Source organism: Anarrhichthys ocellatus, unplaced genomic scaffold, assembly GCF_004355925.1.
Source record: "Anarrhichthys ocellatus isolate YVR2014 unplaced genomic scaffold, GSC_Weel_1.0 scaffold14, whole genome shotgun sequence".
Taxonomy (NCBI): Eukaryota; Metazoa; Chordata; class Actinopteri; order Perciformes; family Anarhichadidae; genus Anarrhichthys; species Anarrhichthys ocellatus.
Window position 1 is genome coordinate 950059 of NW_022280044.1, and position 19890 is coordinate 969948.

The following is a 19890-nucleotide window of genomic DNA, read 5'->3' on the forward strand; positions in this document are numbered from 1 at the left end:
TGTGTGTGTGTGTGTGTGTGTGTGTGTGTGTGTGTGTGTGTGTGTGTGTGTGTGTGTGTGTGTGTGTGTGTGTGTGTGTGTGTGTGTGTGTGTGTGTATGAGTGTAGTCGGAAGTGTTTTTCAGGATTTGTGTGTTTAGTTTGTGTAATTTTGTGCATATGTGCATGCGTGTGCGTGTTGATGTTTGTGTGATGAAACAGATGGTGTTCAGACCTTTGTGTGCGATTGAGAAATCTCCTTATGTCTTTTCTGGCTGGACAAAGTGTAAACACACGATGTTACGCTGAGAGAAAAATACAGATATGGTGGGAGACGCTAAGGACTGTCAACACTGATCAGGAGCAGCTCTGTTTGCAAATCTTTAGTGCTGTATTGTACCATCACCTTTTCACTCTATACTGTACATACAGTGTGATATTAGGGCAAGATAGGGTCACAATTAGCTGGAATGAATACATAGTACGTTTTAAACTGAAAACACGATAAAGGGGGAAAAAACTCATTCTGGATACTTCAGATTCTTTGAATATATTCCTTCATTCTTATGAGTTGTATTCATATACTATTATTACAATTATTCCTTTTTTATGAACTTCATTCCTCCTGTATTTGCTGGTCTGAAGGAGAAACTCTTACCTTGTAAGCGAGCCGTTTTCAGACAACTTACTGTAAGTCCCAGAAGTAACGTGTTTCTACAATAAGACTGGGGGTTGAGAGAAGTGGATCATATTATACTGCTCCATCAGTCAGGACAAAAATACATCATTAATAAGCAGTGTGACAAATGACTTTGTCTATATCAGTACTATTATGGCTACATAAATATTACTGAAGCCTCCTCAGGTAGTTTGAAAAACGGCAAACAATATTCTTTTGTGTTGTTGGAAGGTTTTACCAGCCATAAGAGCTAAATGGGTTTAAAAGGAAAGAGAAGGCCCAGCACGAGTGTTTGATGTGTGATAGAGATGAACTTTACCTGTTATCTGATTGCGCAAAGTGTTGATCCCATAGAGTAATGTGTAAAAGACGGCAGTTAGTATTAGATGGTGACTGATAGTGGATTTTTATAGGCCAATATAGTAACGGTCGTTCGGACCAGGATACGGCTGAAAGCTGATTGATAGGCCGTATCAGGGAGTTAATCACATGGACACTTTTATTTTTAGCAATGGTGGCCCTCAAATGATCAGATAAGGCCAAATTATAACAACCATGCTTGCTAGCTACATAGAGACATCATGTTTTTGGCAGAGCAGCAGTTATCTTCACTCTAATACATTGATAATGCCATAGTATACCCAACAACCTCATCATGCTAATTATTTAGGAATATGAAGTTAACTTTCATTAACATATATTTTAGGTATACACATCAAGTTCATGTTTGGAGCGTCCATTGAAAACGGTGATGTACATCCCGGTCGGCCAATATCGGAGCACAGTTCTGTCGACAAAAATTTGGTCTGTAAAACGTCCCATCGCCGCATATGAATCGGCTGATGTCGACCTTTAATTAGCATTGAACTATATCACACTGTGCCCAAAGTCTTTGCATCACTTTATGTTGATGGGAGACGGGGTGACGCCACTGGTCAACGGGAGCCTTCAGGAGGAATGTGTGTTCATCAGTAAGAGTTCGCAGTGGGAACGAGTGAAGTCGGGACCAACATGGAGAAAATGAGAGAGAGAGCGATGGAGGAAAAAGAGAGAAGGAAAGAGGGGGAAAAAAAAGAAATCCAAAGGGACACACTGATGGCGGTACTGCTCTCCTCTGTATCCCTCATTTGCTGGGGAGGGAAATAAATGAAATCCGATCTGTGTGTATGCGAGGGAGCGAGAGAGTTGTTGTTTTTGCTTGCAATCTGTGCACGCATCCTTGCAGCTGTGTGTCAGTGTATGTATTTGTGTGTTTGTGGGCTTGTGGTAGGGCGTTGCAACCATACATCTTCTTGACAAGCGGGTGGAGTTTGATGGGACATGCTCTGCATACTGCTCCCTCTGGCTCCCAATGGCTCTGTTTGTGTGCGTGTGTGTGTGTGTGTGTGTGTGTGCATGGTCTAGAGGAGAGGGATGATGGAAAGAGAAGAGAGGTAACTACACTTACATACCGATAGATTACTCTTGTTTCTCTGCATACTCAGTCTGAATCTCAATCGCCCCACCTGTCCCTCAACTGTGTTCTCTTAACACATCCGTCGTCTCATTCTCTCTACCTTTATTTCTCTCTTGTGTGTGTCCCCTGCTCCCTCTCTCCACATCTGTACACCCAGCACACAGAGCAATCACCACACGCCACTATCAAACCATCTCGGTATTGCTTCATCTATTCCATTACCTATCTGTCCCACTCCCTTTCTTCACACATTATAGTGTGCTGCGTATGTGTGTGTGTATGTGTGTGTGGGCATAACACACCCGGAGGCACCGTTTTGCACAGACATTGGCACGTCGTGGACATTAGTGCTCAATTCATAGGCTTCCTGCGGCTTCATTGCGTCACGGTTTTCACTACACCTACACTACACCTACACCTACATATCAATGTGTGCGCTGAAGGTATTATGCCTGTCTATCATATGTTTGCCTGTGTTTGTGCAGGGCATAAGTGGGTCAGTCTTCATGCATTTTTCAATTTAAGTCTATAATGATGATATCTACGTATGTCTGACTTCTACAATCTTGTGCTCACACAGGCACCAGTGCACCGTAAATTGTTTATGTCACAGCCGCCAACTCTCGAAGATTCACCCAGCGTGATTGAAATCCATTGTCGTTTTGAAGAATGGGATTTGCCTGTGTGAAGTGCTCTCGAGTGGCATATTACTGCCACTGTTATCACATCTTTTTCAGTCTCCAACTGTACGATCACAGCGCTTACATACAGTCACGTAAAAACCCGCACACACAGCTCATGAAGTGTATAACGGAGATTGTTTGTCTCCTGATGATAGACTTTGAAGTCGTTGTAGCCTCTGTGTAATCTAAAGTATCAAGGTTAGGAGATGTTCCCACTTCACAAGGTGATTTGAATACAAGATGACCTCACAGCTTTGTGTGCGATGATGAAATGTATAAGGTCTGGATTTTAATGTTGTATTTTTTTGCCTTGAGTTGTGGGGTAGCAAAGTCCTCTCTGTAGTTTATTGAACTGTTTCTCAGGGGCCGCGTTCCTTCTAGATATACTTCATTGCAACAACCTTGTTTTAGGCGAGTGATGTAACTTGCATGTAACCTTAGCAAAGGCGCGTATCGCAAGTCAGCAGGGCGATAAAATCTCCTTTCTTTGAGCTCGGCTGAAAGATGGTACGAGTGAGAGGGAGAAAAGCGAAGAAAGAAGGAGATATTTTTGCAAACATTGAGGATCACGTAATCATGGACGATGCAAACGGGTGATGTAAGTGTGAAGACATCCTTGTGAGTGGCAGGTGGTAGTCCAGGGTTCTGCCTCATTTCTAGGACCGGTCTGTGAATCAGAGGGATGGATTGTAAAGAGATTAAAGAAGTTACAAGAATAATTCAACTTTTGCTTTGTTATTTCAACTTTGAGAGCTTGTTCAGAGAGATGTGAGGGTGGTTAAGTGTGTTTTTTATATTTCATTCTCAAATTATAATTAAGAGTATGCTTAAAAAAGTAGTTACCAACCTGCGGCTGAGGGATCGCGAGACCACCTATTTCAGTTCCAACATTTTGTTTTATTTTTTTGTGACTTTTGTCAAATGTTTGATATTTTTTCTTGTGAATTACAGATAACTTTTACCCATTCAGTCGTCTAAAAACTGTTAAACTGAAACAATCTGAGAAAGAAACATCATTCTTCGATTGAACCGCTCACAGCTCAAAGACATCCGTGACAATGCAAGTATAGGCAACAGGGGTTCATACCAAAAGATGTCTTACTACACCGCATTGTAACGACACTTCTGCCATCAGTGTAATTCCGACATAATGTAGACAAAGCAAATACAACCTCATCCCTCCTGGGAGCTCATAATTCAGTCAGATATCAGTGTAATTACCTCGGACACATACAAGATGATAACTGGGTAACAATATACCAAATACATTTAATGAGGCATCACTAAAGCCTTGATATTCTCATGGGTTTGAGTCTCATTCAGGCCACCCAAGCTGCAAATATTTGCGCTAAGAGCTCTTTTATGATTCTCTAGATAAAACCACGCAGCAAGTGGCTGTTGTGGGACATTAATCACCGTCATCCATAAGCATGATCATCAATAGGTTTGGCACCTCTGCCTTCATAGAGTGCACGAGTGAATCAACACACATTTGAGAGGCTCTTCTGTTCTTTTATAGCTAATTGCTGCCTCTTCCACAACCGTCCTCACCCTCTTCAATCCATTAATTCCTGGACAACAGCACTTCTGAGAAGTCGTAAAGTGAGTTAGGCAAAGTCAAAGCACTCATCGCCCCGTTCCATTAATGCTCAGCACATCAATACCTGTCCAGTCTTGGGATACCATCCATCGGCCGGCCACAGATCTGCTGCTTCGCCTGCAATATGCAACTGGCTAATAAATGAACAATAGATGTGCATTAAGTTCAGCCATTAACTTTTAACAGACGTATTAGGCTGAAGGAGACTTTGTTTTCAAGGTTGTTTAAGGTTGCGTGTTCAGGTGGTGCTTTTTGAATTGAATTATGTATGAGTTAGCGAGCACTTACTATTGTTCAGCCTTGCTCTATTGCTGTAATAAAATGAGGGCTTGTCTGACTGTTGTCTGCACATTTTTTATTCTAAAATATACAGTACATGCCATGTTTGCTCATGAAAATCAACGGCACACAGTTGTGTGGGGTGAGCTGTTTTCAATAACATGCCTCAGCTGTAAGATTTATTTGTATTTTTCCCAGAGACTGGGTAAATTACCTTGTGGAGGGAGTATTGCCATTGATTCAAGTAGCATAGTGAGTGCAGAGCGAATGGTTGGGTGCAGCCCTCGTTGGTTAGTATGAAGACATTGATTTTATTGTGCTCATATGCTTTGCAGTGCTCTCAATCAAATCAGAAACAGAGAAGACGCTGTTTGTAAATGGCGTGTGTGTAGGTGTAGGTGTGTAAGTGTGTGTGTGTGTGTGTGTGTGTGTGTGTGTGTGTGTGTGTGTGTGTTGAGGGGGAGGTGGACTGTATGCATGTGTGAGAGAGAGAGACCGTTATGGCCTGGATGCACGCATGTGTTTGCTGTGTACACGAATTTCACACTAATTCATTCTTTATCTTTCATCTTTTTCCCTGAGGGACTGCAGAGTTTCAAATGCTTTCACGGTTTATGTTTCTCTCATCTCCACCCGACTACTGCCATCCAATCAAAACATTGACCTCGGTGCTAATCCCCAATTACAAACCTGTAACTAAACTCATCTTTTCATACTGCCGGAGGCCCGCAGGGCCATGCAGGAGTTCAGGTGGATCTGGAGTCCAGACTGTTGTGCATTTTTCCCTCTTTATGTATTTTACATTGTGCCTCCTATTGAAGTTTTTACTGTGAACTAATTTTTAATGTTAAGAAAAGTGCTTTTCTGTTCCTTCTATATGAGTATTACCCTAGAAAATTATGCTCCAGTCCTCTCTTAAAAGACCCCACATTAATGTAAATGAACCAAAAGATTTATATGGTATGCTTTGCACTGCAGGTCAAGCTGCTTTCAAATTCCATTGTGACGAAATGAGTCATTTACATTATCCAATCCCCCTATCTAGTCACAAAGATTGCGGTTATTATAAGATAATGGACCCTAATTGGACGTCCTACTATCTAACAATAGATCAATGTCAACTTGGCCCAGAAATGACCACACAATTAGAAAAGCCAATACACTGAACTATGGAAAGCATGAGCTCAAAGCTTCAGTGAAACAGGATAAGCACAACCATGTGTGATATGGTAACTTCTTTCTTTTTCACTTGGGCTCATTATACATGTTAGGTCTTTGTGTTTGACTGGAAAATGATGAATTACCTTGGGTCCTGTCACCCGGCCGTCTTTTCTTAATGACCTTGTATTTTCATAGATCATATTTTAGGCAGGCATAGACTATATGTTTCCACTCGCTACACTACTATATCCTGAGTTTATAAAATAAATAGTCAGGTCCAGACTTTTTTACTGTGGTGAAATTAGAGTAGTAAACCTTTTGCAGTCTGGCCAGGCCGGCAGAATGGAGAGACAGGTTGTATGTGTGTGTGTGTGTGTGTCTGTGTGTGTGTGTGTGTGTGTGTGAGTGAGTGTGTGTGTGTGTGTGAGAGAGAGAGAGAGAGAGAGAGAGAGAGAGAGACAGTTAGCAGAAATGCAGTGCAGTGACTAGACAGTTAAAGGTTTGTCAATCTCTCTCTTCACATTGACTCTTTGTTCACCTCCAGTCCTCTTATTCTCTGCTTTTCTAATCAGTCAGCTTTTTTTCCACTAATCTCTACTCTGTATCTATTCATGCTGCTCTCTGCAATGTATCCTGTGTTAGCTTCATTTTAATCAAATCCTCCTTTGTTCCAGGTTCAATTTATTGCCATTGTCCAACACTACATTGTAGACCCATTTTGCTTCAAAAGTAAAGTGAACCTTTTCTTTTTTCTACTTGCTCTACCTCACTGCATTGAGAAGCAGAGCAACTTGAATTTAAATTTAGAATGTGTAAGATTCAGCCCAAACTGAATCTATTCCAGTAAGTAACACTAAAAGTTTTTAGCTCTGGTTTTCAGTCTACACCTAAAAGTCTCTGTGCCAGTGTGCTGGGAAAAATCCAACCTTCCCAGTGACTTAGGACAGCATGGAGTGTGCATGGTTACTGAGGGACAGTCATCTGTGGTTAGTAGGTAGATGTGTGACCTGTCGGGGGGATGTGAGGATGCTTTACTCTTCCTCTCCTCTCTGCTGACAGTGTCTGACTGCATAGGTTGAGATCAGTTTGCCTTGAGGATCTTTGGAAGCTAGAGAACGTTTAAAAACAAGGGATCATCTTGATAACAGCACATTGCTGGCATAAATGTCAGTGTACCAGTTAGGCGTCAGTCAGTAAGTTAGTTCAAATCATTTCAGTGCGATTGGAAATAACGAGCAGCATAACCTTTGGGAGCTAGTGTGGATTTAAGGCTCTTGTTTGATTCTTGTATGTCTCCGTTCTTCTCAGTAAACCTTTAAAGCTTAAAGAAGCTACTGCTCCTGAACATGTCACTGGTCATAAAGCTTTCACTACGTATTTATATGTTGTATATTCTTGTGATTGTTTCATTCATTTACATCACGTCCCCTCTACTTATTTGAAATGGGGCTATGGAGCCCTCTCTATTTACAATTTCAGTGACGTCTCCATCTCTCACTCGCCTGCCTGCTAAAGCTGAGCTAGCGTGACTAAAATACTTAGTCACAGTGCACCTCGGCAGCAGTGAGCCACAGTGTAACTGAGGCTTGGCACTAGCTAACAGGCTTTGGCTATCCCGTCTCTCTCACATCAGTATTTCTCTTTCATTTCACCTAAACTTAACACTATGGATCCAAACAGTCGGTGCAGAGGAACACTAACATTTATATAGTCTGTACTGTATTTACACACAAACACTGAGGGAAAAATATGCAAAGTTACATGTAAAATATAAGATTAACCTCCTAACCCCCTAGCTCCATTCCTCGGAAAAAAAAACTCCTAAAAATACACACCCAAAATGAGTTAGAAATAGCTCTCCCACCATAGGGCTTATATGCATATATCTGGTCTCCTTTCAAAGGTAGGAAGCTAAGAAATATGAATCCATTATAAAAAAAACTGAACTACATTTCCATTCCAAAGAAAATGGAGAAGCAATGAAGGAAAATTATAAGATTTTTTACCTTGCCTAGTATAAAATCTTAATTTCAGATCCAATAGACAATGATGCAACTGAATGTCTTCTCCTACTCTTTGATTTCATTTGCAACTGATGAAAATACACTGGATATGCCCAGGGGGCCTCAGTGTTCTGGCCATATCTACGGTGTACATACTTATTTACTTTACTGTGAGTTTTAGTTCAAAAGACTATTTATTTCCATATAGCGATGTTACCAATAACATAACTACCACCACAACATTGAAATAGTTACAAACACTATTAATATGATCAATATTCACATGACAGTAGAGCTCCATGCTATACAGGCAGATAAATGGAGAATGACAACGCCCACAGTGCTTTACGAAGGATCTATATGTTCCTATGAGATGAGAACATAGATTTAACCGCTGTGTGTTTTCGGGTACATTAGATAGCTCGGAATTTCTAGTTTCCAACGATATGAAGCATGATATTGTAGACTAGAGTGAAGTTTTTTTCAAAAACAGTATAACATTAATATTTTCTATGAATAGACAATCCTGAAATATCTGTATTTCTCAACTTCATGGGTTGCACTCGGTACCGTGGCCGCTCATTCTCAGGAGTTTCAAGTAATAGTTGGCATATTTATCATGCAAAAACACATTAACACACTCAAGGGTCTTGAGACAACTGTGTGACAGGGACCACCCTGTTTCCTGAACATGCACCACCCTAATTACAGACTGTGTGTGCCTTTACCGTGCCTGTGTGTGTGTCTTTGAGTCAAAGCACATGCATCCACTTCATGAATCCAGCTATATATTCCCAATGTCACAGATAGTACTTTTGTTTCTTTTGCTGCCCCTCCCTTCCCCCTCCCCTCGCTCTCTTTTCTCTTCTCTCCCTCCACCCTCCTTCCTCTCTCTCATTTTACAATCTCCCCTTCACAATGTGCCACAGAGACAGTTGATAACAGTCTGTTGACTCTGTGTCAATGCTATTGCTGAGGGAAGGTGTGTAGCTTATCCTGCACAATATGGGCTAAGCCCTCACAGCTAGTGCAAGACATTGATAATCTCTTGTTGTCGCTCTCATACATTAGACATGGTCAGTTATCTGCTGAGCACAAAGCAACATGTATTAGGTGAAAATAGGCATGTCATCAAAGACAATGTTTTGTTTTTGAATAAAGTTTTATCTTTGATAATTACTTTGAAGTCGTAGAGTACGATACGATATGATCTGGCTGATTTTATTTTAAGGTGTTATTTCTGTCACAATTATCACAGAATATCAAATGTAAAAAAACAAGTTAAGATCTGATAGTTTGTGTTGTGTATTTGTCATCTTAAATTAGTTCATTGTTCCAGTCCTGAACAGATGTGAATATAGTATCCAGAGGTACAAGCTTTAGGGCTGTGTGTGTGTGTGTATGTCTGTGTGTGTGTGTGTGTGTGTGTGTAATGAGCACTGCAGTTGTTAGCAGGGGAGGAAGGTACTGTGTCACCGTTCTGTACAGCGGGCATGCAGGTTGGCACAGATGGTGGTGGAATGAGACCCGTACCCGCGGCAGATTTACGCCCCTCTCTCGGGTGTCTGTCTGTGAGTCTCTCCTTTCTCACCCTATCATTCCTCATCTGACAGCCTGAGCATCTGCAACATGTCATGGTGGCCAGACATATGATGTGGTGAGCCATCTAATACCAGAACTAGCCTTGTCTGGCCCACCTCACAGGCACTTTCTTAACAAATAAAATCCTGCTGCTGTTTATGCCCAAATTTTGGTATCGGTCTTTGTGGAATATGTTGCCCCGAGCTTACTTTATTTTCTGTGTCAAGCCATCAGCATGTTATTTTTAAGTATGTCATGACAACTTTTCCCTTTGTCCTCCCTCAGATCGTACTGGGAAGCGCTCCACCATGCCCGACTCACCTGCGGACGTCAAGACACAGTCCAGGTTGACCCCCCCTACCATGCCTCCCCCACCCAGCACGCAAGGAGCACCCCGTAATAGCTCCTACACCCCCACCACATGTGAGTAAAGTCAGGTTGTTGTGGGTTAAGGGGTTATGGTGTAGCAACTGAAGTACATCATCTATTGCAATTGGCTCTTCAATGGTCTAAAAACAGTAGTGGTCCAGTATCAGTGACATCATAGTCACAGCAGACTAGCAGACTTGGTTGTCAGTGCCACAGCATCCTTGACCTCGTGTTCGAAGTTCCATGCAGTGTGGTATACACGTTTCAATTTTGGGAAAAGAGAGCACTACGATAGTATTAGATCAATACTTGGTATCAGCAAATACATTGAGTTGTGATATAGTGGCATCGGTATTGGCAGAGTTGGAAGAGTTGGGTTAGTGCATCCCTACATAATACATTGGTGGTTGAAGTGATGCTGAATCTGAATATATTCCAGACTGATCGCTCTACATCAGACGCATAAGTATAATTCCACCTTAAAGGTGTACAGTGTGTAGCATTTCGGGATATATTTGAGCAGAAATGGAATATGATATTCACAACGTATTAGTGTATAATCACCTATAACTAAGAATTGTTGTGTTTTCTTAGTAGCCCAAAATGGACAAACCAATCGCTGGCTCTAGCGAGAGCCTTACACATTTTCACGTTACCTAAAGTTGCCGTATTACTCCGAACTTGAACTACAGAGTGCAACTATAGTACAGTGTACTGCATTTACATGGTTTTGCACTCTGCCGCTCAAGTTGCTGCAGTCTTGCAGACGCTAGATGCCGCCAAAACCTTCACACTGTACCTTTAAGTCACCCATGGAAAATATACACAGCAACACTTTGAAACAGAGCAGATATGCATGCGCTCATACATGGAAAGACAGTCGCAATATGCATGGCTAAAACCCCCAAATGAAAAACTTGAAAAGCCATCACATCGTAAGACCTCCGTAACAAGTTGTATGGAGCCCTCCCAAATTGCACTCATTCCAAACAACTCCCCTAACAAGTTCATTAACACCCAAGCTTACGAACCCTTGGAGCTTTGCCAGGGCATTCACATAGCCTGTGACGAGCAAATTACACCCTAGTATTTACTTAGAAGTACACACTTAACCACTTGCATGAAGAGCACTAGAATCAAAGAATCAAAGGCCTTGCGGTTCAAAATGCTCAGAGTGCTCAATTTGGCGTTAGTAGTGCTGGTTCTCTGCTCCAGAGGCATTATTTTGTTCTCTTTCAATCACTTATCCTCCCTTTCTTTATCTTTAGCATTTACTTTCTCCCTCTCTCTCTCTCGATCTGTCTGTCTGTCTCTCTCTGTGTCTGTTGCAAACGCTCTCACTCCGCAATTAACATCGGGGCTTCTGTGCAATGAGGGAGGAAAGGCCCAGCTCTCTCATTACGCATGCCGAAGGTTTTAACAAAGCAGTATGCTTTGATTTCCACCCGACGTAATTGTTACCAGATGCAGTTTGAGTATCTCGTCTCTCTCTTTACAGTGGCGGCTTTGGACGGCAGCCAGAGGGGGAGTGAGTGGATTGCTAGTCAAAACCTAATCTCATTAGTGAGAAAGCTTTATGCCGCCTTGTATCTCTTTGTACACCAACTCCCCCAACACATGCGCACACACAAACACACGCTGCTCCCATGCTCTGGCACGACAGGGGGGGGGTCACACTGTCCCTGCTTGTTTAGACTGCTGGGAGGAAGGGAAAGGGAGAAGGAGGTGCAGAGAGGCAACATGTCTCCAAATGCAGAAATATCTTTTTTTCTGAGATGCCGCAAAGTATCAAAGGAGCCGCGATGATTGGAAACAAATGTTGAGGATTGTGAATGTTTTCAAGGGGAATGTAAATCATTCCAAATCACTGGTTTGGTCTCAGTGAAGCTGACGTATGTTATTTCCTTTGTTGGTGTTTGTTCAAGGTAAAGTCAGGGATTTTAGGTGATTGTTTTGGTGATTTGCATATAGAAAGAGTGAATGCAGTGCTACTTTGCCCAATGGAATGTGTCTTTCTCTCAATGCTATTTTTTTGTCTCAAACAGTAACCAATGGCAGCAGCCACTCTCCTACGGCGCTCAACGGTGCTCCATCTCCTCCAAACGGCTACAGCAATGGTCCTAGCTCCTCCTCCTCATCCTCGCTGGCCAACCAGCAGCTGCCGCCGGCCTGCGGCGCCCGGCAGCTCAGCAAGCTCAAGCGCTTCCTCACAACTCTACAGCAGTTTGGCAACGATATCTCACCTGAAATCGGCGAGCGGGTCCGCACATTAGTGCTCGGACTAGTGGTGAGTGGCTTCTGTGTATGAGCTTTAGCTCATAGGGCTCATGGAGTGGAAAATTGACACCGGGCCTATAGTTAACAGAAATGATTTGAGAATAATTCCTAGCATTTGTTCAGCATGCCTGAAATAGCAGATGGAATGAGTTTACTGAATCAAACATTTTAAATAGTGTCAGGTTTTGTTAAAATACTTTGAAATACTTATCACTGATTATAAAAACCTCAGGGGTATTTCTTCAAGGTTTGCTTTTATTTTCTTATGTCAGAAACTTCACCCATCTGGTCCTCCAGGCGTAAGTATAAAGTAAACACAGAGATTTGTGAACCTCTGCCTCTAGGCTTGACACAATACCTCACGAAACAATGGCCGTCTGTTGTCCTCTGAGAACAAGAACAACATCAGACCATTCTTGAATTTCCATTGCACTTATTTAAATTCAAATACAACACACAAAAACATGGAAAACCAGAGGCAACATTAGAGTTGTTACTTTAACATCATTATCACTTATCACTAAGGTTGTGCAGGTGTGTTGCAATTAGAATTTGTTCGAATTTGCAAACATCAAACTACATTTATCCAACAGAGATTTCATAAGACAGATGTGTTTCTCCAGCTTAGCTGACATCACTATATGAATGTGTTATGAAATACATGTGCAAATCTAAAGATCTACTGCACGTCTTTGTGATCTGAGAAGATTTGAGTTAACGAGCAGGGGAATACAGAAATAGTGATTGTATGTCGTGCAGAAAGGAGGAGGCGGAGTAGATGGAGGGAAGGATTTTTTTTTAATTAGCCTCAGAGAGCATAGCCTCCTTTTGGCTTCACTATGTTTATTATTCTCACCGTCTACATATACACATGCCTCTCCTGTGTTGTTTTAGCTCACATACACCCCCCCTCTATATACTATATCTCTCTCCTTCTCTTCCTCTCTAGCTCACTGTCTCTCTGTCCCTCCCCTTGCCTTATTGAAAAGAGTGACACCGTTAATTAGCTAGTTGTGTGCTGGGGAGAGGGAGACTCAGGAGGTTTCACTAGCTGTCAAGAACAGCCCCTACGCAATCTGGGTGAACAGATGTAAGGCTGAATGTAACAAAATCCAGGTCTGGGAAATAACACAGAGAGTGTGGGGAGGAAAAATGGTATCTGCTGCTTTTTTATGTTTTTTTCTTCGTCTCGCTTGATTCTTTTGCTTTTTTCCCCCTTTGTTTGTATTTATGCTTGTTATGGAGGAGATACTTCTCCCATGTGCACGCTCTCGTCTTTCTCCTCTCTTTTTCACTCTTTCTCTCTGTTCTGCATCGTGGGAATAGTTCATGTAGAAAATTTCAAATAGTGTCACGGCTGTCTTGTCAGTCATTAATGTGAGTTATAGGCGAGACTTTGTTTTGGTGTTGACAAACTGAAACGTATAACCCACCGGACCCCCCCACTGCTCCAAACATACACTCCCTCCTGGTTGCAACCACACAGAAACGACACAAATACCCTCTCCCACTAAATATATTACACCCTCTCTGTCCTCATTTTCCTGCATGGTCCATAATGTATTTTGGTCACCTTGGTCTTATCTGGTCTGTGAAAAGAGCCAGGCAGTTATTTGGTTGGCACTGATCGAGGGAGGGCACAGGCGTGCAGCATTATGGCACAAGTGTGTCAGGCTCATGTACTGTGTTGATAAGGACGAGGGTGTCATCCATGTACACGTATACAACAGAAAATATGTGTGCAAACATCCAAATGAATGTCAAAGTAATGGAAACAAAAAAAAGCAATGAAGAAGGGAAAAAGATCACGCCCCCTGTGATGATACAAGGAGGCTCAAATCAAAGCTTCTTTAATCAAAGAAGTGAGATTCACAATATCCTGTTCAAAACTGAAATAAATGTACTATTTTAATAGACATATATTACGGAATGCGCTCCAAGAAATGTGCACATTTTCCTTCATGTCACAGTTGTCTTTAGAATATTAAATTGTTCTATATAGATTCATAATAAAAAAACAAGCAGATCTGAGCTAATTTGAAAACAGACAATTCAACTGCTCTTAAAAGTTTGTTGTTTTTAAATTAGCCGATCATGTTCAAAAACTGAATTTTTGATTTTAAAAAATGAGGCACAATTCTTCCTCATGCAGCATATTTTTTTGATGATGTGACTCCTGCATGTGTATTTGTTTTGTTAATTGAAGGAGATGTGTGTCTTTGTTTCTGTGGGTCTTTTCACTGCGGCCTACCCATATGCTTCCTATTACAAAACCCGAAACATTCACTCCAGGCCAGGATACAGCTTAGCTTCCAATAAGTAATATTTTCACTTAATGCCTTCCACATGGATTCATGTGTTTTCTCTCTGTTTCTCTCTCTCCTCCAGAATTCCACGCTTACCATCGAAGAATTCCACTCCAAGCTCCAAGAAGCCACCAACTTCCCTCTGCGACCTTTTGTCATACCCTTTCTGAAGGTAGATATTTAAATATGCATTTGCTACGGAAGGTTTGCCTGCCTCCCTGACTGATCGACCTACTCTGGAAAACTTATAGCCAGCCCAGATCCAGATGTGCATACTTGTGTGTTTCTCCCTCTCTTTATCCCTCTCTTTTCTTCATTTCTTCTTCCTCAGTTTCTCTGCAATTTCACTAAGTACAGTCTCTCTCATTCTGTGTCTCACATCATCTTTTTTTTCCTCTTGCTCATTCTGTCAATATCTTGTCAATACTGAGGCTGATCTCACTCTCTTAGGTTCACTCTGTTTAAGGTTTGCAACTTTGTTCAGGCTGTAATTTTCCTGTGCAATATTTGAAATGGAACAAGTTTTTTGTTGTTGTTATTGTTTTTAAGAAACTTGCTTAACGTGTACAGAGCACAATGGCTGTGCATGTGACCTGAGAACAACGTCTCCTTTCATGTGCTCCAGCCTCCACCACTTTCTCTGAGGCTGTCTTTGTCATCGATTCCTCATCCCACTAAAGCCACACTTTTAGCAAGTATTTCCCATTTCCAGCCATTAGCATGGCATATTAACCCTCTTTTAAGCATCCAGTTGTGCCCTTTTTTCGGCCCATTTGTCACCGGTCACCTATTTTCAATCACAACGGCACAGCTCTCATCTCTTTATTCCAGTCTGGGAGATGAAAATTAAGAGGGATGGTTGGATTTTCTGTTTGTATCTACAGGTGAAATAGTGTCCATTTCTGTACATTTGGGCTGTTCGTGTCAGATAGGTCCATATTGTAAGTGTCTACAGGAATTGAGGAACTACAGCAGTCTGGAGGCAACACTGGTGGTGTCGGCGGTATGATTTGTTTTGGTAGTCAAAGAGGACAAATGGGTCTGGGGGTTTATATTGAGGGATGTACTGTGCAGCAGCAGTTTAGATCATGTAATGGGGTGTAGGTGAAGCCGAGATCAATATCAGTGTGCAACTGAGAGACGGAGAGCAGAGACACGCATGACATTTAACATAAAGCTCATTTGTTTCTATTACAGGCTCTGTTTTGTTTTCTCGCTTTGTTTTTTCTTATTCCTTTCTCTTCCCCCCTCCATCCTATTCTGGATTCATCTGCCTACTTCTTCCTCGTTATCTATTCCCCATCCCTTATTTATCCCGCCCTCCCCTGCTCTACCTGTTTGTGTCTGAGTGACAGGCACGAGGTAAATGTTATTTGTGAAAACAAGACAGTCCATTCATACTTTATGCTGTGTGTATGCATGGGTGCATTTGCAGATGTGCGCATGTGTGAGTTGACATTCACAAGCCTATATTATCCACTATGGTCCTGAGTGGATGTGGAATTGGTCCCACTAGAATCGTTGTTACTGGCTGTTAACAACACTAACAGGGACTTGGTGTCCTCCCTGTGCCCTTTTCCCCATCACTCCCTTATTGTAGTTGCGTTCATATTTTTCTGCTTTGCCTCACCTTCTCATTTGTTCTCCCTCCATATCTTTCTGTCTTTATCCCTATGCTGTTTCTGTTTACTGTTCCCCATCTATCCATCCTCCAGTCCCTCCTTCCCTTTCCTTCTCCTCGCCAGATGGTTAGTGTATCACTGGGATGGCTGTGGAATCAAAGATGCAACTCTTTTTTTTTTCCCTCCACCACTCCTTCTCTGCCTCTCTCTATCCCCAGTCTAATTTTAGTGTCTTGCCACTGCAGAGCCTTTAATGCCCGCTACCATATGGTAGCAGAGAGCAGTTGGAAGTGTAGGGAAGCTTTTATAGGTGCGTCGAAGCACAGCTGCAACAATGCGCGTCAGGGCTCAGAGTTTTTCATTACGTTAATGTTAGACCAAGCCGACCCCTCCAATTCCCCCACCTCCACCCAAACCCACTCAATTCCTTTCCCCTTCTCTTAATACTAAACCGCAAATTGGTTGGGACTCTTTACTGGAAGGAGGCAATCATAAACCACACAGCGCCAGTGACGTGATGAGTTGGCGGGACGCCCGCAACACAAGACAACAGGCTCACAGAGTAACAGTGTTTCTCTAGTTTCAAGTTAAAGTTGAGCTTTTTTTTTTAACTCCCTAGTGTTTTGTTTTTCTGGTGTCGTGATGAAGTGAGAGGAGTGCTTCGAGGCAGAGGCGTAAACACATTTACCTAAAGAGAGAGAGAGAGAGAGAGAGAGAGAAAGTCATGACAGGAAATCATTTAAATAGGACAATAAACACGTTTCCTAGATTCTCCTTTAACTGCAAATTACACAGAAACAGAAAGTTGATGAAGTGCAGTATATCCTGAATGTGGCATATTCTGAATAGTTTTTTGGCATCGTTTGACAAAATGACAAATCCAGTATTTTCACAATAAATCATCCCGGGCAGATTTTAGCTGTGGCTGCTGAACACTACTTGGAATTTTCCTTTTATGCAAGTGCAGATGTTGGTTACCATAACTGCACAGAAGCAAATCGCCTTACTTTGTCATATGAAAAATGATCCGGTCTCTTCAATGGTCTGCATTTCTTGACTCAGACTTTTTGTTAATGCATCCCCCATCTCTGGCAATTAGGATGACCTCTAATTAATGAAAGATGAGTTCACCAGGGTCAAAGCAATCTATTTTATGCTCTTTCTTTCAGAGGGTAATTACGATCATAAACTATTAACGGACCATTAACTCGGGCAGGTAAAGCGAAGGCCAGCGCTTGGCATTTCTTTTACTGCAGCCAATTACTGGAGAGGGATTTTGTATGATTATGAAATATAAATCCCACTAAACAAATCATGGTTGTGTTTTGCAAGTATTATTTCTGTATGCAGTTGGCAAGGACAAGACTGAATGGTCAAAGAAACGGAAGCAAATTCGTGAGCTAATGTAGGACGGGAGGAATGACAGAGCGAATGAAAGCCTTTAGATTATGAAACGAAAAAAATAGGGAAAGGAAACAACAAAGCATGAGACTTGGAGAGAGATTATGTTATTGAGGACAAAACAAAGATTAACAGACATAAAACTTAAAGAGATGTGATGTACCTCGCTAAAATAGTCCCCACTCTCATTCTGAACCAGCCTGACGAAACACTTTCATCTTCTTGCTTCAAAAACGCACCCCATCAGATGTCTTTGAAGTCTGCGCGCACATACCTGCATGACCCACAGAAGAAAGCATACCCCCTTGTTATGTCAAAGAGATGGAAAATAGCTGCTGTTTCTTTATATATATTTGAGAAAAACAATGTATATGCCATGGAGAAACCTTTTGGGTGTTAATGCACTCTGAGTCACAGGAAGTGGTGGTGGTTCAGTGGTAATAAGCAAACAGGGGTCAGATGACATGGAAGAAATGGGCCTCTTGTTATTTCAAATTGGTGCTTTTGGTATGAAAAGATGGGAAAAAGCTTTTATCACAACATCATATTTGTATGTGCTTTATGAGCGTTACATTTTGTTTCAGATCTAAGAGATGCATCAATCTGTTTGAATTTATCTTTGTTGTAATTTAATTATCAACAACTTATACTATATTATATTTAGCACATGAGTAGAACTTGAATATTCCAGCTGCATATTTTCTCTTTTGGGATAAAGTGATTTTATTGTTTTATGCAGTTCTGAATCTTCATTAGTATGTTTTTCCTACAAAATACATTTATTTAAGTAGTAAAAACAGCTCAGCTCAGAATCTGACAGATTTTGTAATTGTTTCCCAAATTAGCCAAAAAACTAACAGAGAGCATCTCAGAAAGAAGAGTGAGTGACTGAGCGAGTCATTTTTTTACAGGCAAAAAGGCAGATGTGATATTTATATTCTTGTCTAAAACATCCAGAACAAATGTTACATTTCCTCTGGTAATACAGTGACGTTTCCTTCTGCAGGCCAACCTGCCGCTCCTTCAGAGGGAGCTGCTGCACTGTGCCAGGCTGGCCAAGCAGAACCCAGCTCAGTACCTGGCCCAGCATGAGCAGCTGCTCCTGGACACCAGCACCACCTCCCCAGTGGACTCCTCTGAACTCCTGCTGGACGTCAACGAGAACGGCAAGAGAAGGACACCAGACAGGTGGGTGAATTAGAAAGTCAGAACACTAGTTTGACGGTATGGGACTGATTTGGTTCATGCATTTACCAGCTCCAAACATTAAAGCAGCTGAGTTTTTTTACTCTGTTATTTGATCTCATACATGAATCCCTTTTAGACTGCCTGCTTATCCATGAACCCATACAATGCTCCACAGGAACAAGCTTAGCCAATGCAGGGCAATAGTGTGATGTGTTCATGTATGGGAAGTGTCTGTCAGTGTGCCTCATGACGTGCTCCGTTGGACATCTCAGCTCCCGGCTCCTGCTCTTAATGGGCCAGAACTGAGGAGAGGCTACCCCCCCCCCCCTCCTCCCTCACACACACACACTCTCTCACACACACACACACACACACACACACACACACAAACAAATGGAAGGAAGGCAGACAGTTGTGCCTTAATGGAAAGTGTGAATGTGTGTGAATGTGTATTCTGTGTAAGTTACCATTGACTTCCATGGTTGATTGGGTGTGTGAGTACACAGAGTGTGCCTGCGTGTGTGTATTTCTCTCTCTGCATCAGTTCAACCCCCCACCCCAGCCAAATCATTACATCCGTTTGTTGTCACAGACTTTGGTAATGACTCAATGTTCTCTGCTCTAATGGACAAGCACTAAGATGTGCCGTCCAGGAACACACAGCACTAAAAACCTATAGTCATCTCTCCAACAGTCTTCCCCAGAGCAGCAGAAAAAGAAACAAACACAAAACCCGCAAGCCCAACGCCAAGCATGTCTGCATGTTCAAGACTGTGGCTCTTTCCCAGTCCAATAACGTACACTTTTTTTGGTAGAGCTGCAATACAACAAAAAAATACCATCAGCATCTACACAGTATATAGCTTGGCATGCATATTCGGCCAAAATTGGCTTTACACGAATCACACCCGTACACATATTCTTCCATTCAACATTAATAAGCATTTTTAACTTCTTGAACAGAAGTTTGCGAACATTTGTGTGTGTGCACTGTGGTGAGTTTGTGCCAGTGCTTTGAGGACAATGTGTGCATGGTCTTTTGAAATAAAGAGTAATTCTCCTGTGGTCTAAAATTTTTAATACAGGCAGGGGAGAGGAAAATGTACTTTTTATATTTGCTGAGGGACAAAAATGCCAAAAGCAATATTAATAATTTTCACCTCTCTTTTCCCCCCAACAGTCGGATAGGCAGACTTTTTCTGTAATACCTGCATATTTGCAGGCCGTCTAGTGCTTAGGGGAGTGAGCTTAGGGGAAAAGGTGTGTGTGTGTGTGTGTGTGTGTGTGTGTGTGTGTGTGTGTGTGTG

General features: G+C 42.0%; 1 protein-coding gene across 5 annotated transcripts in view; it reads left to right on the forward strand.

The window, feature by feature from the left end:
* Positions 1–19890, forward strand: part of runx1t1 (RUNX1 partner transcriptional co-repressor 1) — a 56649-nt gene that overhangs the window by 22916 nt on the left and 13843 nt on the right. For 4 of the 5 annotated variants that reach the window (XM_031853644.1, XM_031853646.1, XM_031853645.1 and 1 more), the window contains exons 2-5: positions 9706–9843; positions 11835–12076; positions 14455–14544; positions 18402–18583. In XM_031853644.1, the coding sequence (XP_031709504.1) occupies positions 9706–9843; positions 11835–12076; positions 14455–14544; positions 18402–18583 (652 nt within the window). Of the gene's footprint in view, positions 1–9705; positions 12077–14454; positions 14545–18401; positions 18584–19890 lie in introns of those variants that run through there. The other variant, XM_031853650.1, reaches the window with a different exon arrangement.